Source organism: Stegastes partitus, unplaced genomic scaffold (assembly GCF_000690725.1).
Source record: "Stegastes partitus isolate 25-593 unplaced genomic scaffold, Stegastes_partitus-1.0.2 Scaffold1854, whole genome shotgun sequence".
In the NCBI taxonomy this organism is placed as follows: Eukaryota; Metazoa; Chordata; class Actinopteri; family Pomacentridae; genus Stegastes; species Stegastes partitus.
This window is the reverse complement of record NW_007579585.1, coordinates 9,414-29,980: the sequence shown is the minus strand read 5'-3', so window position 1 is coordinate 29,980 and position 20,567 is coordinate 9,414. Positions and strand designations below refer to the sequence as shown.

General features: G+C 39.5%; 1 protein-coding gene across 1 annotated transcript; it reads left to right on the top strand.

The window, feature by feature from the left end:
• Positions 1–7,717: 7,717 nt before the first annotated feature.
• Positions 7,718–20,561, top strand: gnmt (glycine N-methyltransferase). Its single transcript, XM_008302673.1, has 6 exons — positions 7,718–8,044; positions 10,732–10,859; positions 11,022–11,135; positions 13,490–13,632; positions 16,128–16,249; positions 18,377–20,561. The coding sequence occupies exons 1-6, from the start codon at positions 7,836–7,838 to the stop codon at positions 18,546–18,548; spliced, it is 888 nt and encodes a 295-aa protein (XP_008300895.1). The 5' UTR covers positions 7,718–7,835; the 3' UTR covers positions 18,549–20,561.
• Positions 20,562–20,567: the final 6 nt, after the last annotated feature.

Below are 20,567 nucleotides of genomic sequence, written 5' to 3'. Positions count from 1 at the left end.
CAGTCTAAGTTTATCTCATTTCCTTCCTTTCAATTGTCCAGGGGGACTGTTTCCGGAGTAGGTAGCCACAGGCTCTGAATTCTCCAACACTTAAGACAGCCAACATTTTAATTCTGCTACACGACAACTGAGAGAGCTTGTTCCAGTTAAGTTAATGAAAATGACTTTTTTGGCGTCAGTAATGTTTTTATTATGTTTTGAGACAGCATTTGGCTTGAAGCAGGCTGGCACCTGTAGGCCTTTTTGTCGTGGAAGTGACTGCATAACTGTCAACCAGGACAGAGTGGATTTCAAAACAGCTGAGGAAGCATGCCAGCACAGCAATGGAGAACTTCTGACATTTCAGTCTGAGACTGATCAGGGTGTCTTTGACATTTTGAGTCAGGAACTGTTGGGAAACTTTTGGATTGGACTGCGTTTACCAGCTGAGGCCTGCAGCAACCTCTCGGCTCCACTGAGAGGTTATGAGTGGACGTCTGGAAACACGGACAGGAGCTTCATTCCCTCCTTCAGCGCCTGGAAAGACAGCGTTCAGCTCTGCTTTCCACACTGCGTATCACTTTCAAATGACCAGAAACTGACAGAGAGGCTGTGCTCGGACAAAACTGATGGGTTTCTGTGCAAAGCAAAGCACAAAGATGCATGCCAGGCACAAGAATTATTATCAGATCCAGTTGTTTTCCAAGACTCTAAAGGCTGTTTAACTGCTCCTTGTGAGCATACCTGCAAAGATGTACAGGGTGGTTACACATGCTCTTGTTTCAGTGGATACATCCCTGACAGCAAAGACCCCAGGCTGTGTAAAATGCACTGTGCACGGCAGAACTGTCCTGCGATATGTGAGAGAAACGATGACAGTACATGCTACTGTCCTGCAGGCTTTCTGTTAAATGGTAAATTATGTGAGGACATAAATGAATGTGAGATGGATGGATGTGATCATGAGTGTAAGAACACTTTTGGGAGTTTCGTGTGCTCCTGCCGAAAAGGATATGCACTTACAGATCAAGTCAAATGCATCAAAGCAATGGACAGTGGACATTTGGTCGTCACTACTCCTGTCTCTGCAGGATTTGTTAAACCAGCCGCCAACAACACAGTGAAGGGTTCCTCCGTGGCTGCAGGCAATTTCATCTGGATTTGGATCATGGTTGCTGTGGCTGTGGTAGCGTTTATAATTGCGATTAGGTTTTATGTCGTTAAGCGTCAGAGGAGCAGAGAACAAGATTCTGTTCAGCAGTCTACTGTGAGTGCTCCTGTGGACAATATCAAGTGTTAAATGATGAACACTGATGCCACTGACTCTTTACGTTTTGGGAGACTTGTGTATTCTGTGCTGCTTTAAGTCTTGAATATAGATAATACATGGTAAAAAAAAATATTTAGCAGTGAAGGTAATCTGTTAATATGAAATTCAGGGGCCATTTGTGGTAGTTATTTCAGAAGTCAATGGAGTGGGCCTCCCTTTTCTAGGTGCATAAATATGATAGAAGTAAAACAAAAAAGTATCTTTGACAAAATAGAAACCAATTACAAAATTATTTAGACAAAGTGTTTGCAAATACGACACCAGGACGCTGAACTGAAGCACTAACTGATGCCTCTGGAGATGGTTTAGTGCGGATTATAAAATGCGATCTTCAAATACAGATACACACAATTTGTTAATGTGTGATTAAAAACCCAACTATTAGCAATAATATTAGAAACACATGTTTTCATTGTTCCAGTAAGTTTTTGAATCATTCTTCCTTACAAAGCTGCTTCCGCTCTGCCCGATTCGTGGATGTCTCATGTAAACGACTCTGCTGACGTCACTCTGTTGGGAAAAGGTCAGAACTCGGTGTTCAGGGTCATTGTGCTGCTGCATCACTTCACCTATATGGTGACTCCACCCTGTAAGATGCTGTTATAAACACGGGTATTCGTTTTCTCTGCAATAATGGCGAAACATTATGGCCCAAGATGACAAAGCAGCTCCAAGTTATGATGCTGCCGCCGCCGTGCTTTACTGTTTACAGTTCGTGATCGTGTGCACCATAAATATTGTTGCGTATTCTTACCAAACAACTCAGCTTAACACATTTTCCCAGCGGTGTTGTGGAACGAGGTGCTTTTTGGCAAACTTGAGAAGCATTTTTGTTTTTTGTTGGGTTTTTTTTCTGCCATGGGAACCAGGCCTGTGTGATATTTTGCTTATAGTAGATTCATGAATGTAAACCTTGTTCAGTTATTTCCTTAACATCTTTTTTTTTTCTACCCTCAGTGAGCATTCTGTGTTTGGAGTCTCACTTCTTGTGCAGTGGCCACAGTAAGAGTCTCGGTGGCAAATAATCCGTTGTTCTCAGGCGTGGTTCACACCCCTGAGAACAGCAAACTCCATGTGTTTGAGTGTTTTTTGTAAGTAGCTGTAACCCAGGGTAGGTTACAACTGCTTCTACAAACAACCTTGCTTTATTAATCGGTCTTAAGGTTTGCTAACTCCTGGCTCCTGTTAGATTTTGTTAACATCAGTGGGTTTGGTGTACGTCTTTCCAGGCTACACTGTGGAATGCAGTACTCAGTGTGGGTGAGAACAACACAATTATTTGTGAGTGATTAGTTAGACTACATTGTACTTGTTTAAAATTGGAACTTAAATGGAAATCTGATCATGTTTTATGACAAACTTGTACATAAATGTCCCCAAAAAGTTTATTTCTTGTTTTTGTTGTTGTTGTTGTTTTGCCTCTGTTGAAAACTGAGAGTTTATTTTTGATAAACAGTTTAGTAGCTGAAAACATTTTTTTAATGAGCTTACATTATATTTTATAACCAAAATATTAATCTGCAAAGAAATCATTTAGTAAATCTGTTTGACAAATGTGCACTCTTTGGCCTAAAAGAGTATTTCCTTCTGAAATGGAGCTGAATATTGAGGTTCCTCAAGTTCCAACTTAGTAAATGTACTGTTCTTTTCAACACTGGCTTTTTGTTAAATAAACATTCATATTTGTGCTCATGTATTTAACTGTTTGTGAAGTTTTAAAGATAGAACTCATCTTCTCAGAGACACCACACGATGGACTCTTTTGTTGACGTCAACACACGGTTGTTTGATTCCAGCTCTTCTAGTGCCATCTACTGTCCGTATGAGCAAACTGCTGATGAGCTGTTAAACAATAGGCTCCCTGATCCCTTCATAGATCATTTGATTTTGAAAACTGTTCCTGTGTCAAACTGCTGTTAGATTTGTGTGTTACATTTGTTAGAGAGTAACTAAGTATGCTTGTTGAAGTAGTGTACATCTGAGGTACTTTACTTGAGTTTTTCCATAATATGCTACTTTATACTTTCACTCGTCTGCATTTCAGGGGGAAGTGCTGTACTTTTTACTCCACTACAGTTATTTGACAGCTTAAGTGACTAAAGCGTACTTTAGATTTCACACAGCATATAACACAACAAGCTTTTAAAACATAACTTAAAGCAGGGGTCTCAAACTCAACTTACTCGGGGGCCACTGGAGATAGAGCCTGGGTGAAGCTGGGCCACATCAAGTGTTTCACAAAAACAGGGTTTCAAGTATTCCAGAAAAAGTACAACTGATCCAATCTTCTCAATCTTTATTAATAACAATTCAGAACATGAAAGGTTCTTCAGAACATGGACTTCTCTTACCTGCTCCTTGCTGCCAGAGACCTGGAATCACTTCCTCTGACACAGCTGAGCCACATTTAGCTTGAGGCAGGAGGCAATTGAGACCCTCAGTATGGCTTGAAGATGCTCATCAGTAAGTTTGGACCTGTACTTTGACTTATTGAAGTTTATGGTGGAGAAAAGCTTTTCACACAGATAGAAAAATAGCAAAGAAACAAAAAAAACATTTATTTGCACTGGGTGACAGGATATTTTTACAACATTTTTCAGAATGTTGTAGTAAGACTGTTCCTCCTTTATTATCATGTAACATTGTAAGAATGTTTTTAAAATAACATTATGTAATCTGAGCCCCCTTGTAACATCCTTAAAACATTTTCTGAATGTTTCTTTGAGAATGTTGTTTTCCTTTAACATCATGAGAATGTTTAGTAGAAGAACATTCTACAATCATTAAAACAACAACATTCCCAAAACGTTCTCAGAATGCTGAAGGCAAATGTTCCACCTTAGAAAAAAAACATTGTGTAATCTGAGGCGTCAATAACATCCTGAAAAAAAAATCTAAATGTGGTTTTAAGAATGTTCCTCCTTTATTATCATATAACATTGTAAGAATGTTTTTAAAAATAATAATGTAGTCTGAGGCATAATATTCTGAAACATTTTCAGAATGTTTCTTGGAGAATGTCCTTCCTTTGTTATCATGTAACATTGTGGTAACGTTTTATGGAGGAACATTCTATGATCGCTTATCTCAACAACATGCCCAAAACATCTTTAGAACGTTGCACCTAAAACATTTTTCTTAACATATAACAATACATGAACATTTTTTGAAATATTAAATGTTATTCTAGTATTCTTTGAACATTACATTAAAATGTTTTTTTGTTTGTTTTTTTAACTTTAAGAGAACCTATAGGGAATGTTTGTCAATGTTGTGGGAACATTCGCTGCTAGCTGGGTTGCTCCATGCTGTACTCTGAGGTTATCGTTTTGACCTCTTTCTTTTTGTGGACTTCTTCCCCTACATGCAAAACAGTGTCAATACCACTTGTGACCTGTTGCAGCAGGAGGAAACTGACCAGATGATTAGATTTTACATCCCATCCTTTCACCAGCCTGTCAACCACCAGCAACAAATTACTACCTGTTCAGAATTACATACAGCAGCGCAGCCGTTCATTACGGCTCCAAAATCAAAGTCTGATTATTAATAGAGCACTTTGTCCTTATCTTTACCGCTGTGACTTAATTGGATTACACACAAGTTATCAGTAGTGAAATGAGCCATAAAATCCCACTTCTAAACTCCCACTGATCTATTCAAGCAGCGGCACGAACTTTGATCATAACTAAACGCCGTCTCTTATCTTGTTCAGTGCTTTGGTCCTAATAAATATCTATTTCCTGTTCTCTCCCAGAAGAGCAACACACAAGATAAGACTGCTGTTAAACAGGAAGACTTTAATAAGTGACAGATCTCCCCGTCTGTGCGTGAACAAACACCAAAGAAAACATGTGGATGAAGATCAGTGGGTACGCTTTAGAACGAGGACATGATTTGTTGTGTTTGTAGTGAACAATAAACTAAAATGCAAATTAAGTTCTTATGTCATGATTTCTTTTTTGAGGACGACGTGCCAAGGCCTGTAATGTGGCCGTCTGCACCTTGGTTCAGGTCAGTTGGACAACTTCTTGCAAAAACAAGCATGAAAGCTGTTCTGTGGCACCAGCTATGCAGTATAATTATAGCTGCACATCGATAGGCAACTATGAAGTATGTGTATGTGTGGTGTGTGTGTATTTTTTTTAATGTTTTTTTTTTTTGTTTGTCTGTTAACGATCTAGAACTTTACAGGAGAGGCGTTTGAGCCTGAAACTTCGTATGACTTTGATGTGGTCTCTTCTCAGAGTGTTTAGATTTTGGGGTCAATACATGCATTGGTGACGCTACAGAGGTCAAAGGTCGCATTTCCCAAAAAATCTCTGCATGACTGAAAATGCACAAAAAGACATACGTTTAGTCTACTAACTTAGGAAGATATCCGAAGCCTATAAACAGGTGATGTAACATATGACCTTGAGACAAAGGTCAAGGTTACACTGAAGGTCTTACATCACAATTTTTAAATCCATTATAATTTGGAAAAGGTGTAAGACAAACACACAGTTTCTTATTACAATCAGATAGGAACCCATATTGGTGATGTGAAATTTGACCTTGGACAAAAGGTCAAGGGTATAAATCTTAGGTGCTTAGCCGTTGGCATAAATTACAGCAAAACACTTCCCCTCCATGTAAAATATCTGTGTTACATGACAGACTAAGGTCTTGTTACATTATGTATCATTTTAAGGCAAAATCAAGGCAAGTTTATCCTCAAGTAGACTCACAGTAAAACACAGAATCAGGTAAACATGCATGCATTGGGCAACTATGTCCCTCTACTGAGGACTCTCTAGCTTCATTTTGTATTAGTAATACTGAATTATTTTGCTTTTTCTAAGCCTCAGCTGCTTGGCTCTGTCTCCAAGCACAGTTATAGAATAAAATGTCTTTGGGTGCAATAAAGGCATTCTATTCTATTCTATTCTATCTGCAATTAGTAGGGGTGCACTAGTGCAGACACCTAAGGGTGATCGATGTCCACTATGAAGGGATTATCCCCCATTATATCCTTCTGTAGCTGCTTTTATCTGGATAAATCAGTCATAGCATCCAAATACATGTAACTTCACATGTGGCTGCCAAATAGCAAAGGTATTTTTTGGGAAACTTTAATGTTTCTTTTAACTGAATGATCAAAACCAAAGAAGAATTTGCAGTTTATGGCGTAATCGGTTGTGACATATGCACTCCTGATTGTAGACAATGCTACAGTATTGATAGTGAATACAACATGATTATAGAGCCACCACTCACAATTTATTAACATATTTATTAGTCAACTTTCAACTCAGGGTGCAAAATATTAACCTGAACTGGATCGTTATGTCACACACAAACACGCCAGCTGACGAGTCTGTGTTGTAATTGAAACCTGGACATGGAACTGACTGTATGCTTTCTGTTTTCTGTTTGTTCTCCCTATAGACATCGACCTGTGTGTGAGAGAGACACTGCCATAGAGCATAGTGTACTGTGAAGTAGCAGTGCAGTGTTGATAAGACTGGGTGGTACAAATCTAACCTGGCTAGTACCGGTTGTGGCTGACATAACCTCACCTCTGCCAGCAACTACATGGGCCTTTGTGGACACGGTCAGCCAATCACAGCAGGAGGAGTTCACTTTTTTTGGGGAGGAGAAAAAAAAACAAGGTCTGTTTGCCTTGTATGTGTGGCAGACAAGAGAGCATTTTATTTCATGTATTTTTCAGTGACCCATTTGTATGAACAGTTTTATCATTATTACTTGTTATTATTTTGTCAGCTGATGTTTTTTCAAGCTTTTACTTAAATGAATTATGAAATGTTGTATTTTCTGTGCATTTAGATGAGAGCTGTGCAAACAAATTGTTTTATTGTTGCATTAAAAAAAATTAATTTTTTAATTTGGAAAAAATACTTTCATATATCATGTATTTTGTGAACAATGTGTCCAAGCTGCATGATGAAATGGTAAATGATGAAATGTTGGAGTGGCCGCTACGTCAGATATAGTGAGTGTATGTCCTGAGTGTGGACTGACAGGCAACACTTCCTTCTTTGTCTGTATATAATTTCCCTTATTCATGAGCGTGGCAGACTTTTAACCTTAAACATGTGTCTAAAAGAGACCAAAAATGTCTTTTAGACTTTAGTATCTCATTTTAAAATAACGCTGTATGTAACTGTGTAACATAGCAAAGTGTGAAAATTAGCCTGGCAGGCAAATTTGAGGTGAAAAACTACAAAAGGTCAACGTCAGGTACGTCTGTTAACGTAACCACTGGAATGGGGGCGGGCTCTTCTCACTTTAACCAATCAGAAAGTAGGCGTCCGTCCGCCGCAGCGTGTCATTGGGTTAAAGTTTGTCCCTGCGCTCCTCATATAAATAATAACAACCCAAATCTGAGCTAGCATGTGGACAGGAAGCCTGTCAGAGAAGTAGCTCGATTTCACAAACAGTTCAAGCAGTCCGGTGACTCAACCACGTTGTTCGCTCACTGTGTAAGCTAACGGAGGACACTCAGGCAGGTACGAGCAGCAGCATGTCGGTCGACAGCGTGTTTAGGACCCGGTCTCTCGGTGTGGCCGCCGAGGGGCTTCCTGACCAGTACGCCGACGGCAAAGCAGCCAAAGTGTGGGAGCTGTACATCGGAGACACGCAGAGCAGGACGCAGGAGTACAAGAGCTGGGTGGTGTCTCTGCTGAAGGAGCACGGGGTGCGGAGAGTGCTGGACGTAGCCTGCGGAACAGGGTAACGTCAGGCCGACTCAGCTGCCTCACACTCGGAGTGGTTTCACTGTTGGCTCACCAGACCTCACTGAAAAATTGTTCAATTTAATCTATATCCACGATTATCAGCAAACTGTACACGCCTCAGCTGAACTTTAACTCAACGTTTACGTTTTCAGAACACAATCTTTTATTCGGCCTCTTTTAATAGCCAAAACACATGTTTTTTAAATAAAATATAGTCTAGTTTTGTCCACGTCCTCACACCTGCCGTAGAGCGGGGTTATGAAACCTGCTGATCAAAACTGGCATCTCATAATCATCTTTTAGGTTTCAGAATGGGTGTGCAGCTGCACAGCAGAGTCTAACTTAGTTTTTTGTGTTTCGTACAAGTTGTGGTGTTTGTTATTAAAAGATTCCAAGTTGCATAAATTAGGTCATTTCACTCTGACCAGATAATTCATGATGTAAACTAATTTCCTACAAACGCCTGTTTTGTTCCCTAATATGTAAGTTTGATTACCTCGTAGATATTCAAGTGTGTTTGACTTTTGTGGAATTTCAACTCGCTGACTCTTTAAACTCCAGACAAAATCTGGATTAGGCCAAAGAATAATGAATGAAAGTGCAGAGTTGCGCCAGCTGCTGTGCCCCTTCCTGCTTCCTGCCCTGATCTGGGCCTGACACACACATGCAGGTTCACACATGCTGGTTAAACGTCATTTTCTGTTGTAACTAAGAAAGCTTACGTGGATAAAGACAAGTGCTTGAAGTAGCTGGTGCTGTATTGCAGCTCCATGTATTTCTCCTTCTTTTTAAGTCTCTCCAAACTGAACATGACTTGTGACTGTGGGACGGAGGGTTCAGTGGTGGATGAGCTGGTGTTAAGTGGTTGTAGTGGGTTTTGACTGGTTTCCTGCAGTGTGTTTGCCTCCCCTGATAGTCTATCTGAGGTCTGGTATAACAGCAAGGCCACTAGCTGAACTCTAAAAACCAGACAGGATGCTCAGACCTGTCTGCCTGGCCCCCTCACTTAGCCCCAATCATTGCTTTTGTCCTACTCAGAAGGTGCAATATCACCATTTATTTCTTTATTTAATGATTTATTAATAAATCCTTTTTTTCTTTGCTGTCATAACCTGAAAGCAATTAGCGCAACCTCTTTCTTTTGGCTGCTTAATCACAAAGAGCTAATCATCTGTAGGTCAACACTGCAGCCATTCACATCTCCAGAGTAAACACTGTAAACTCCATATCTGACGGAGCTCAGGAAACGTGGATATCTCCATGCAGTCAGGAGTAAACCAGCGCACCGACTTTGACCCCATTCCATAGTAACTTTGTGTTTCAGCAGCGCAGCAATCTGAGGCGACGTAAACACGGTGGTCGAGGCATGAGGTTACGAACGGTGCCACTATTTTTGGGAGTCCGAATGTGTTTGTGGTGTCCGGCTTTTTTCCCGGCCATCAAAGTTAGTGGCATCTTATGCAAGAAGCTGCAGGCTGTGGTCTGCAAGTTTGGCTATGATTCTAATGGCTTGCAGAAGAATGACATTGTTTTATTTATTTATTTTGCTTTTCATTTAAGATTTTAGTTGAAGGTGAACCAGAACTATGAAAAAATGCAGCTTTAACTTGCAGCATTAAGTCTATTAATTGCATAAAACAAATACCAGCAGTTGGTACTTGTGTTTGTGTGGACTTTTCTTTGCTGTTGCATATTATCCTGGAATTATCCAGTTGTTGTTAATAATTGCAGTGTGTCACCTTTTGCAAGTCATTGCTCGTTGAGTTGCGCTCCTGTGTTTGGTCGGTGCACTGTTTGAATCAGCTGTATGATTTACCACGGGCCTGTCACCGTATCAGATTTTCACAACATGATTATCGTCACCAAAAAGACTTCAAGGTAGCGCACTATCTATGAAAAAAAAAGGAGAAGGATTAGAAATGGCGTCAATGAAATTAATCTTTAACTTTTTATTGTGTCATTTTGGCAAAGGAATTAGACTTAAATACGAGTGTAAGAAGAATCTGTGGCCATAACTGTTGTTCCTATGGTAACCACACAGTTATAGCTGTTGGATTATTTACAATAATATCATATGTGTATCAAAAACATGATATTCTTCTTTCATTTTTGCCAAGTGCTTCCCCCAAAGAGAATCCAAAGGAAACTTTAGATCAGTTGGATTTCTCTGTACACATTTAAGACCTTCACCTTACAGTGTGAAGTACCTTAAGATGACAAATTTTGTAAATTGGCACCATATGAACCACAGGTATTGTCAATATTGTAAATCGTTACACCTCTAGCTCAAGGCGAGTCCAAGTATATCTCAGCAGTGTCAGTTCAGACTGTGGTTTGGCCTCAGTTCTTGTTATCCTGACAGGTATTCACAGAACAAGGAGCCTCTGGTTATGACATAAATCAATCATGTCTTTGTTATGACTCCTGATGGGTAATACTTTGGTTAAACCACTTCTAGTTTGCTCAATGTAAAGACATTCCTACACAGACTGAGTCCGACTGGTTTGACTTGGAAGGCTGGCTGCAGAGATTGCACATTCATAAAAATACAACGCTCTTCATCATACATAAAGAGAATATATCACAATGGTATTCACCACTGCAGAATAGAAATGCTTGCAGAGCTTGTGAGCTAAGCTGCTGTTTTATGTATTCACACAACATGTGGTTTTTGTTTTGCAGAGTCGACTCTATAATGTTGGTGGAGGAGGGGTTCAATATGGTGAGCGTGGACGCCAGCGACAAAATGCTCAAGTATGCACTGAAGGCAAGATGGGACAGAAGAAAAGAGCCAGCGTTCGACCAGTGGGGTAAGTTTAAGACTCATGGAAGCTCCACACATGTTTGCCTTTAACTGCTCTGAAAGCTGACTGTCTCCTCAGAGGGAAAGTCAGATTTAAATCCTGCAGTGTGTCCTCAGGTGACGGTTTCACATCCCCCTGTTTGGTCATTCTTCTCTTTGTTATCCTCAGTGATTGAAGAGGCCAACTGGCTGACGTTAGCAGAAGACATTAAGAAACCAGGACCTGGCTTTGATGCTGTCATCTGCCTCGGCAACTCATTCGCCCATTTACCAGACTTTAAAGGTACGTGAGGAGCAGAGGGGTGGCCTGTCAAAGTACTTGTTGAGTTTGATCAGAAAGATTACAGGCTGTCACTCTACATGATGGACAGGGTTGGTGAAGATGAATGTTTTGACAAGTGCAAGCATTCTACAGTAACTTAATACCAGGTAGAAGAGCAGCGTTTCACTGCTCTGTGTGGCTGCAGCTCTGAACACCCAGCAGTGATGTAACCGCACTGACTAGGATTAGGCACCAACATGGAACCAGTTCAAAAATTCAAATTCCAAAGGTATTTATTAACAACAGTTAATTTCTAATCTTCTTATGAGTTGCTAAACTAACTTGTGCCAGCTACACTGCTGTATATCTGTTCACCTCCACTGTTATAATGCCAGTCGACTACATGTGCGTCTCTCGTCTCCTGATCCATTTGTCTTGATAAATCCTGAGTCCTGCATTATTCTCCGTTAACCTCCTCAGGTACTGAGTTGCTTGATCAGTGGGTGACCAGAAACTACATTTAATTGTTTTGGAACAATCACCTTATTTTTTCAAATGCTGCTTTTAAACAATTTACATAAACAGGAATAGACTCCACTGTCATGACTAAATAGAAGCTGAAGTAAACCTAGAAATATTTTTAAAAAATAAAATTACAGTTACGTTATCTAACTCTGTGTTGCTGCTGCTAACATTTATCCTCGGTTTTACACCGCACACAGACTGTCAGTAACTAATCTGCTCATCTATGTGTGATAGAGCGTACTATAAAGAAACGTTACTACACTCATAGAAAAACTTTGCTGTGAGTGCAACATATTTGTAAATTTCTCACACAAACCCACGTTGGCCCATGTCTACGTCACCACCTTTCTACCTCACTGATTAAAAAACATGCTAACTATATAAACTTATGTAATTATTACAGTTGTCCTCCAATGTATTCATACCCTTCCATTAAAGAAAAGGCAAAATTCCTAATAGTCACTAAAATAACTAGAAAATGAAAAAAGTAATAATAAATAAAAATTTGCTAAATTAGAATTTATCGAAATAAGACATTGCTTTTGTATTGTGGTTGAAAAGAATAACTTCTAAAAAAAAAAAAAAGAAACACAACTGTCCTGGACAAATTAGAGCACTTTGCTGATGAGCAGTGGGCCAAAATCCAAATAGCTGTCAACAGGTGCAGAAGTCTGATTGAGAGTTACAGAAAACACTTGATTGCAGTCATTGGCTCAAAGGGTTGTTCAACTAAATATTAGTTTATGGGTCCTATCATGTTTGTTTTGTTTTTTTGTTGTTGTTGTTTTTTTAATATTTCTGTTGAACCACAATTCAAAAGCAATGTCATGATTTTCATTATTTTTTTATTTATTATTACTTTTGTCAATTTCAACTTATTTCAGTGACAGCTGTTTTTTCCTTCTTTAATAGGAGGGTATGAATACATTTGAGGACGACTGTGTTTGTTTCCCTTGATGGACAAAGATGGACAGTCGTGGAGAAGGGAATCACTTTAGTTAAACTACTAATACCACATTGTAGAATTACTACATTGATTATACCACTTAGAGTAAAAGTATTTGAGTATAATCAGTACAATTATTATTAAAAATAAAATGCAGAAAAATTCCTGCTGTGACTGTCATGCGATAATGTGAAAGCAGTTGAGCTCGGGTAACCTTAACACACCTGTAAATCAAACAGTCAGAATCACAGTCCAAATAAAACCCGGCCCTGGACCTGGCGCACCCTGCTGCAGGGTGAGAAGGTGCATGGCAGGTCCTGACAGGGTCTGACTAGATTTGGTTTACAGGTCCGTGCAATGCACTTCAGACCAGTGGAAACCTTTTAATTTTTACTATTTGACCAGTCTTAATTATTTCTATTACCAATGCTGCACTCTTGTAAAAAGTATAGAAACGTATTGTGGCAAAAATACCCAGATGCTAAACTACATCCAGTTGGATTTTGCACTAAACAAACCAGCATGCTTTTCTGACCCACAATCCTCTGCAGTGTTATGCTACATATGTCACTGTGTCTTGAGTGAGTCTAAACAAATGTGAACTGCTGAGAGCACAGACAGATGACAGCTCGTTTCACACGACAGACTGTGATGGTCAAAGATTAAGGCACAATATTGTGACCCAATAGTGTGTCTCAGTTGAATGCATACTGAATAAAACATTACATACTTAAAAGAAGAACACATGCGGTTTGGATCGCAGCGTATTTTAGACCAAACAGAATGCTGGGTGTTTCTACCCAGCGTCCAGCTACTAACAACAACCAGCAGCTATCAGTTTTAATGACACACCTTAAACGAAGAGCATTCTGTTGATTGTACACAATGATGATGTTGCTCTCAGGGGACCAGAGTGACCAGAAGTTGGCCCTCCAGAACATTGCCAGTATGGTCCGACGAGGTGGGATCCTCATCATTGACCACCGTAACTACGACTACATCCTGGAGACCGGCAAGGCGCCGCAGGGCAAAAACATCTATTACAAGGTACAGTAGCTCAAGTAAGACTGTATTAACTGTAGTTATATATAAGCAAGTTAAGTTTATTTATATAGCACCTTTGACAGATACGAAATCACAAAGTAGTTTACAAGAATAATAAAATAAGGATAAAAACAATAAAGGTAATAAATTGTTAAAACGGGAGCAACAGCTAGAATACAGTGCATCAAAAACAATAAATAAATAAAATAAAATAAAATAAAGCAGCTCAGGTCAACCGAAAGCCTGTCCATATATTTTCAGATGCCAATATATTATATACTGTATATTAATCATTCTTTAAATGCCCCTCCTAATTGGTTCATTAAGTTCAAAATGTAAAAAGTTGTGTTTTTGAGATTGTCATTAGTATTCTCCAGGTTTAAGGTGGAACTGCTCAGTCATGGTGTCGACTGATTTATATAATTATTTTTCAAACTGTGACTCAGACACACAGTGATCAGGGCGGTTTAGAGCCGGAAAAGAAACTTGTCAGTGGTCTCTGGTGGAGAAACTGTCTTCAAATAACAATAATCCGTCTGTGTTTGGCATTTCTCTAATTTCTTACTTACTGGCCAGCTGCACTCTGACAGAAATTCACCCGTCCACCTCTACAAGGTTCTAATCAGTTAGGAAAAGCTTTTCTCAGATGCTGAAGCTTTTTGTATTGATGCTCATTTTAACAGCCATCAAACCTCATATCTAACAGGATCGTGTATAATGTGAGCTGACTGCTCGTGATCAGTCTGCTCACTGTCACTGATTTGTATATTTCTACATTTCTAGATGCATACATGAACCTTTTGATCATAATTGCGGTTTTCCGTTATGGATTCTCGTCCTGTGGGGCTGCAACAGTCGGTGTATTTGTCCCAGACCATCCAGTACAGGAGGTACTGTTTGGTATGAGACTTCCTCGCGTCAGTACACCCTGTGATCTAAACAATTAGAGTCTGAGATTCTCGAGTTGCACCGGGAACATTTTGGCAGCACATCAGCTGTTGTTTGCACTAACGTTCAGGTTTTAATCGGCCCTCCATCCACAGACCACCATGTGGAGCTGAATATAAGCACAGAGCTCCATTTGTCCAATAAAGTTTATTCAGATCCTCATAGTTGGCACAAAAAGAGAAAAAACTTTGTGCTGCTGTAAAGCTGGAATTGCACGGCAGGTTTAGTTTTTTAACATGTCGCACTCGTGGTAATGGACATTTTGATTTGATTTATGTAACAATTGAGAGTAAAAAGGACAGAATCTTACAATAACACTGACATCTGTGTTGTTTTTTTGTGTTTTCATGCTTTAACTGTGACAGCGAGGACGACTAGAGTGTTTCAAAATAAAAGCCTGAAGTGCTGTTTTGTGCGTGTCTTTTGTTTACTCCGCTGTAACCCTAAATCTGAGGTTCATGCTACATTGTGAATGCAGTGTGTGATGTAGTGCAGTCTGGGGGAAATGCCAAGAATCTGTTGGTGCAGCATTGCCAAAAAAATGTACTCATTTAAGTGCTTTTCTAAACCTTTGTCACGATGTCGTCGCCCTGCTTTTGCTTTCTAACTTTAACAGCCTATAGAACGATAAGTTTTGGAATGATTCCCCAAGAAAAGTGGAACCGGTTGTCAGCTTTAAGAGACTATTCATAGACATCAAAGGAAGAAAAAAAACATCAGCCTGAGTGGCACAAAAAAATAAAAAAGCTTCTTTTTAATCTTAACTTTCTGCACAATCTGGGGCAGACAGTATTGTTTATGATGGTTTATTTACGCCATCCCAAGCAGCAGCTGACTTTAAGACCTAAATCTCCGCGCAGAGCCTGCCGGATATTGTGAGATTTTCACTGAAACCGGCGCAGGAGAAACAGAAGGAAATGTGCATGAAATTGTCGGGTTTTCAGACGGTTTTGGCAAAGAGGGAGAAAAACAAATGAAGTTAGGAATACTGAGTAAAAAGCCCTCTGGGAAGATGGAAAAAAAGGACGACTACAAAAACATGTAGCTTCAGCTGTGTATGTAAAACCAGGATGTATGAATTTCTGTAAACATCTTCCTTTATACCTACATTTTTTCTGTTAAATAGAAGTTTTGGGTTCAGACAGCTCATGTTTAAATAAACAGCCAGTCTTGCATTTTACTATCTGGGCCTGGAAAAAGCTCAAATATATGAAAGATAGTGGAGACGCAACAGCAGGTGCCAAGCGCTGTGAGCCATATTTGATTTGAAGTTATTTTCTTCAAAAACAAGTTCCATATTCTTTAATCCAGCCAAAATAGGAACTATCCATCTGGAAGGCCTAAATATAAATGCAAAGTCAACAGTCGTGTGTTGGAGAGAATCCACTTCTGATGCCTCTGTAATCCCAGAGTCTGCTCTCATGGTCCAACTTTGGTCCCCCCCATCACAACGAGACCAACTTCCTGGGTTTGTTCGCTCACTTCTGATCTAAAAGGCTTCAATTGGACATTACTGAAGATGAATAAATGTGTGTGTGTGTGTGTTGCAGAGCGACCTAACTCAGGACATCTCCACCTCGGTGCTGTGGGTCAACAGTAAGCCTCATATGATCACTCTGGACTACACCATCCACGTGCCGCAGGCCGCCTTGCAGAATCTTCCTGAAGTCAGGTAGGGGGGGGATGTTTAATCCTCTTTTGTAGAGTTTGAGCCAGACTTGAAGCAAACAGTGTTACTGCTGTGGTTTAGAGCAGTGGTTCTCAAACCTTTTGGGCCACGACCCCCAACATGACATCAGTTTGTGTTCGTGACCCCCCCAATTTGAATTATTAATATGGCGTGAGTAATAACTACGTTGTGGATGCATTAATGCCTTAAAAATTAATTTGTTGATTCCACAGATTCAGATATTTTTCATTAATACAGTCATTTTCTTTTGAATGAATGAATGAATGAATTTATTTCGAACAAATGAAAGGGAAAAAAATATAAAAACAAAAGAAAATAATTTTAAAAAAGAGCACAAAAGAATAATATCATCGCATAATCAAATCCTAATATTAACAAGTCCAAAAAAGGAGTGGGAGGAAGTATACACTTTTAATTCTGACAGCCTTAATACACATTTATTTGATAAATCTAGGCCTTTTTTTATTTTATTTTTTTTACAATGATCTGGCGACCACCTGAAATTATCTTGGGACTCCCATGGGGACTCCCAGTTTGAGAACCACTGGTTTAGAGGAAAATCAACATTAGCCAAGAGTTTTTAACTGGTCAGTTTCTGCCACATGCCTCGGTCCACGTAGCTGTAATGAATTATTTGATATATTAAGATTTAGAGTCATTTGCATCTGGGAAGTGCTCAGAAAAATCTGAAACATTTAAGGCCATATCATCGCTATTTGTTTTTTATTATGTCTTTCATTAGTATGACTGTAAAAAAAAAGTCTTTGAATACATTTGGTGCCTAAACCCATGCATCATGTATCATTAAAGACAATATATTAATTCAAAATCAGCTTTATCTCACCCTGGATCAGCTCTACAAAGCTTTGGGTGTGTTCATGTATCAGTAATGAAAGTGCAGTTAATGTAAGTCAACAGTCAATCTGTTATTTACAGATTTGTTTCACCAAATATCAAACATATACTGACACCTCCATCCTGTACCTTGTTGTATTCTAGAGAGACTGGATTGTTTTACTTTCATTAATAATTGATCCAAATGTTTTATCACTGAAAAACCTCAAGGCAGCAACGTTCAGTCTACAAAATGTCAGGATATTGGGAAAAAAATGCTCAACACTGTTACCTGAAGCTCAAGTGAACACATCCAGGTTTATTGTTTTGTGTGACCAGGGGTGACAAACCAAGATTAGAAACCATGTAAACTTTAAATATTGCACTTGAGAAGCTTCTACGAAAGATGTGGTGCATCGGTGGATTAATACAATGACAGTTAATTTTCACTTAACTGAATAACTGATTGATTAAATGATCACTACATCTGTGGATGACACTGTTCAGTTTCTGGTTGTGTGGTGAAGTATCACAACTGTGAGGGTCATTAGGGGCACAACGGTCGTTTTCCTTGTCGAAGGTTAATCCGGCCAGATCTAAAAGGACCAATCCACTAAAAATATCAAAATAAGATAATTCTTACTTGCTTAAACCTTTACTTGCGTAACATTTTGAATGCACTGTGTAAGTATCATCAGTACTTCTTCCACCACAGTCTCTTGTAACATTCATTCCTCAGCAGCTGAATGTTGATCTGTTGGATTTCACACAGCTGTTAATGCCGCGACTGCAAAGAGGTCCTGTGAGAGCAGAGTTGCAAAACACTAATAACAATTGATGATAATAAATGAGACTGCAGTAAGTGTCTTGTCACAGCTGCAATCAAAGTCTCATGACGTCTTAAAGCCAAACAGTTTCTGTTTTTGTAATGAAATCTGCTAAAACATGCCGTCCTTTTGGAGTGTTGTAAAGATCACATCAGGCTTCATACACGTGACTTCATCAGGATGCAGTGATTGTGCTCATGTCTGAGCCTTCGCACAACCCTTTGAAATCAATCCTTGCAGGCATTCTCTTCACTGAACATTTGTTGATAATGTTCGTCTCACAGTCTGGCCTGTTGTGTTCGCTCCCTGTTAATCCCTTACAGTCAAGGTCGACGGACTTCGTTCCCAGACGCGTTAGACACAATAACAACTGCTGAAAACTTCACAACATCCCTCAACTGGAGAAAAGCAATCATTACATGTGCGCGCTTTGTTTTGTGTTTTCCAGTAAATTCCGTCTGTCCTACTACCCTCACCGCCTGGAGAGCTTCAAAGGGTTGCTGAACGAGGCCTTCCACGGCAAATTGGAGCACAGCGTCTACGGAGATTTCCAGACGTACGTACCGGGCCAGAGCCAGGCCCCCTGCTACTTCATCCACGTCTGTAAGAAGACAGCCTAAGGGAACCGCACAGATCTACCTTGATGCACACCCTCAAGAGAATCGCTCTGTTTAAGTCCCTAAATGCTCTTACAGTCCTCCAGGTTTGGGCAAAATTCTATTTGAATATGTTTTTAAAATGTTTTATCTTAAATTGCCTCCAAAATATAAAGCAGCAGTTTGATTTGTGGTCTTTAATAGACACTAAAATCATCCCTCAGTGGCCCCTGATAATATATGACTATACCCAAAGAGAGAAGCAGTTAAAATAAGATTTTCATTTGTAGAGTTATACATTCTGAAATGCTTTCAATGAAAAAGATGAAAAACAAGCCTCAGTGGCTGAACTGTTGGATGATATTGATCTCTTTGTTCTTAAAGCATACGTTTGTTCTTTGAATAGGTCAAACCTACCAGCATGTACCAAGTGATCATTGGGGTTTTTTTTAAAGATATATTCAAAACGTATCGGACCACTGTTTTGCCCACATCTGGTCATTTCCCTCAAAGTGCTGTGCGCTGCGTTTCCCACCGTTCCTCCTCGCTTTCAGAACTTTTGAACACATTTCAAAAAATGGTGCTGCACATGAGTGATGTTCCTCGTGATGGAAGACCTGCTATCTGTCATGTACAAAGGTATATTCTTGATAATTTTGTTTTGTAAGTTTACCACATGCGTCTTAAAAACACAGATGAAGCTCCTGTGGCCTTGTAGCCGTTATGTTTTATGTGTTTTCAAGCTGAAAGTAGAGCTGATCTCATTCTGGCCTTTCTTTAATTGTTGAAGTCAAACTTTGACGGGCGCAGCAGTTTGCATATTTCACTTCATCAGCCTCACTTTTATGAGGCCTGCCCCCTCTCCCCCTCCCGCACTTCAATTTGTTTAATGAAAATCTTGCACAGGCTGTGATTTAAATAAAACCCAGAGAACAGCTAGCGTAGACTGTGAATCACCCCGACTCCTTCAGAGGCCTGATTAACCTGCTGGACTGAACAAGAAGCACTTACCTGCTCGTCACATCAAGAGTCCTTCACCTTGAAGTGTCCTTGACCAGCTCACTCAACCCCTATCAGCTCCAGAGCTAAGTGACCTCTGACCTCACTGCAGCTCGGGAACAAACAAAGAGATTTTCCAGTAAGGACTCGTCAGAGCTTCTCATAACTGAACTAACTTTGCCTTTACTGTCATAATTGAAGCTTTGTTTCACTGAGTGCTGTTTTCTCTTATTTTGCGGTACAAATACGTTTACTTTTGTCTGAGCCAACAGACAGCCTTTAAATTTAGTTGTGATTACTACTAATGAACCTACATCAGGCCAGAAATGAGCCAACATAGAGTGTGTGAAAATAGAAACTCACCATTTTAGAAAAGAAATCAAAAAGCCAGAGACTCTACACGAGGTTTAGCAAACCAAAAAGTTGCGAGTGGTGTTGAGTAAACACTTAATACCCAGCTCTTCTTAAGAAATGTGTTATCAACCAAAGATGTTTTAAAAGTGTTTTTCTTGGATGAGAATTTTGAAAAGAAGGAGAACCTTGAGTGTTTTACATTTGTGCTGCACGGTGCACACTGTGCACTGTCTCAAATAATTGAGTTTACCCAAATAATGAGAGGAACACGACGGAAGAATAATTTACTTTGCTGTATTATCCGCGTCCAAATACATCTTGCTTTGATGCCAAATTAAAAATGTAGTTTTCACTTGAATGAGAAAGGAGCTCTACCGCAGAGTACTCAAATATTATCACTGTCTCTGCTGTTTGCCTAAACAGGACGGCGTGGCGCATTCAAATGTTGTGCCAGTGCAGCTTGTAGAACAAAACGTACGGTACGAGATGGCTTGTGATTAATTTGAGATCAGTAGGTTCGGAGTGGTAAGAATGACTGAATGTTGGAGTGCGTTTGGAAATGATTTCAGAACAATCATATTATGTTGCCAGTTCTTTTAAGAAAAAGTGTGAAACATTTTATAAAGTTTACTGCAGATATGATTATTGAAATTCTTTTGCATGAAATAAAGATATTTGAAATAAGTCGCC

Excerpts from the sequence above, each read along its gene's own strand:
- gnmt (XM_008302673.1), top strand. The coding sequence starts at position 7,836 with ATGTCGGTCGACAGCGTGTTTAGGACCCGGTCTCTCGGTGTGGCCGCC. Across the intron at positions 8,045-10,731 it reads GACGTAGCCTGCGGAACAGG|AGTCGACTCTATAATGTTGG; the intron begins GTAACGTCAGGC and ends TTTGTTTTGCAG. Across the intron at positions 16,250-18,376 it reads CAGAATCTTCCTGAAGTCAG|TAAATTCCGTCTGTCCTACT; the intron begins GTAGGGGGGGGA and ends TGTGTTTTCCAG.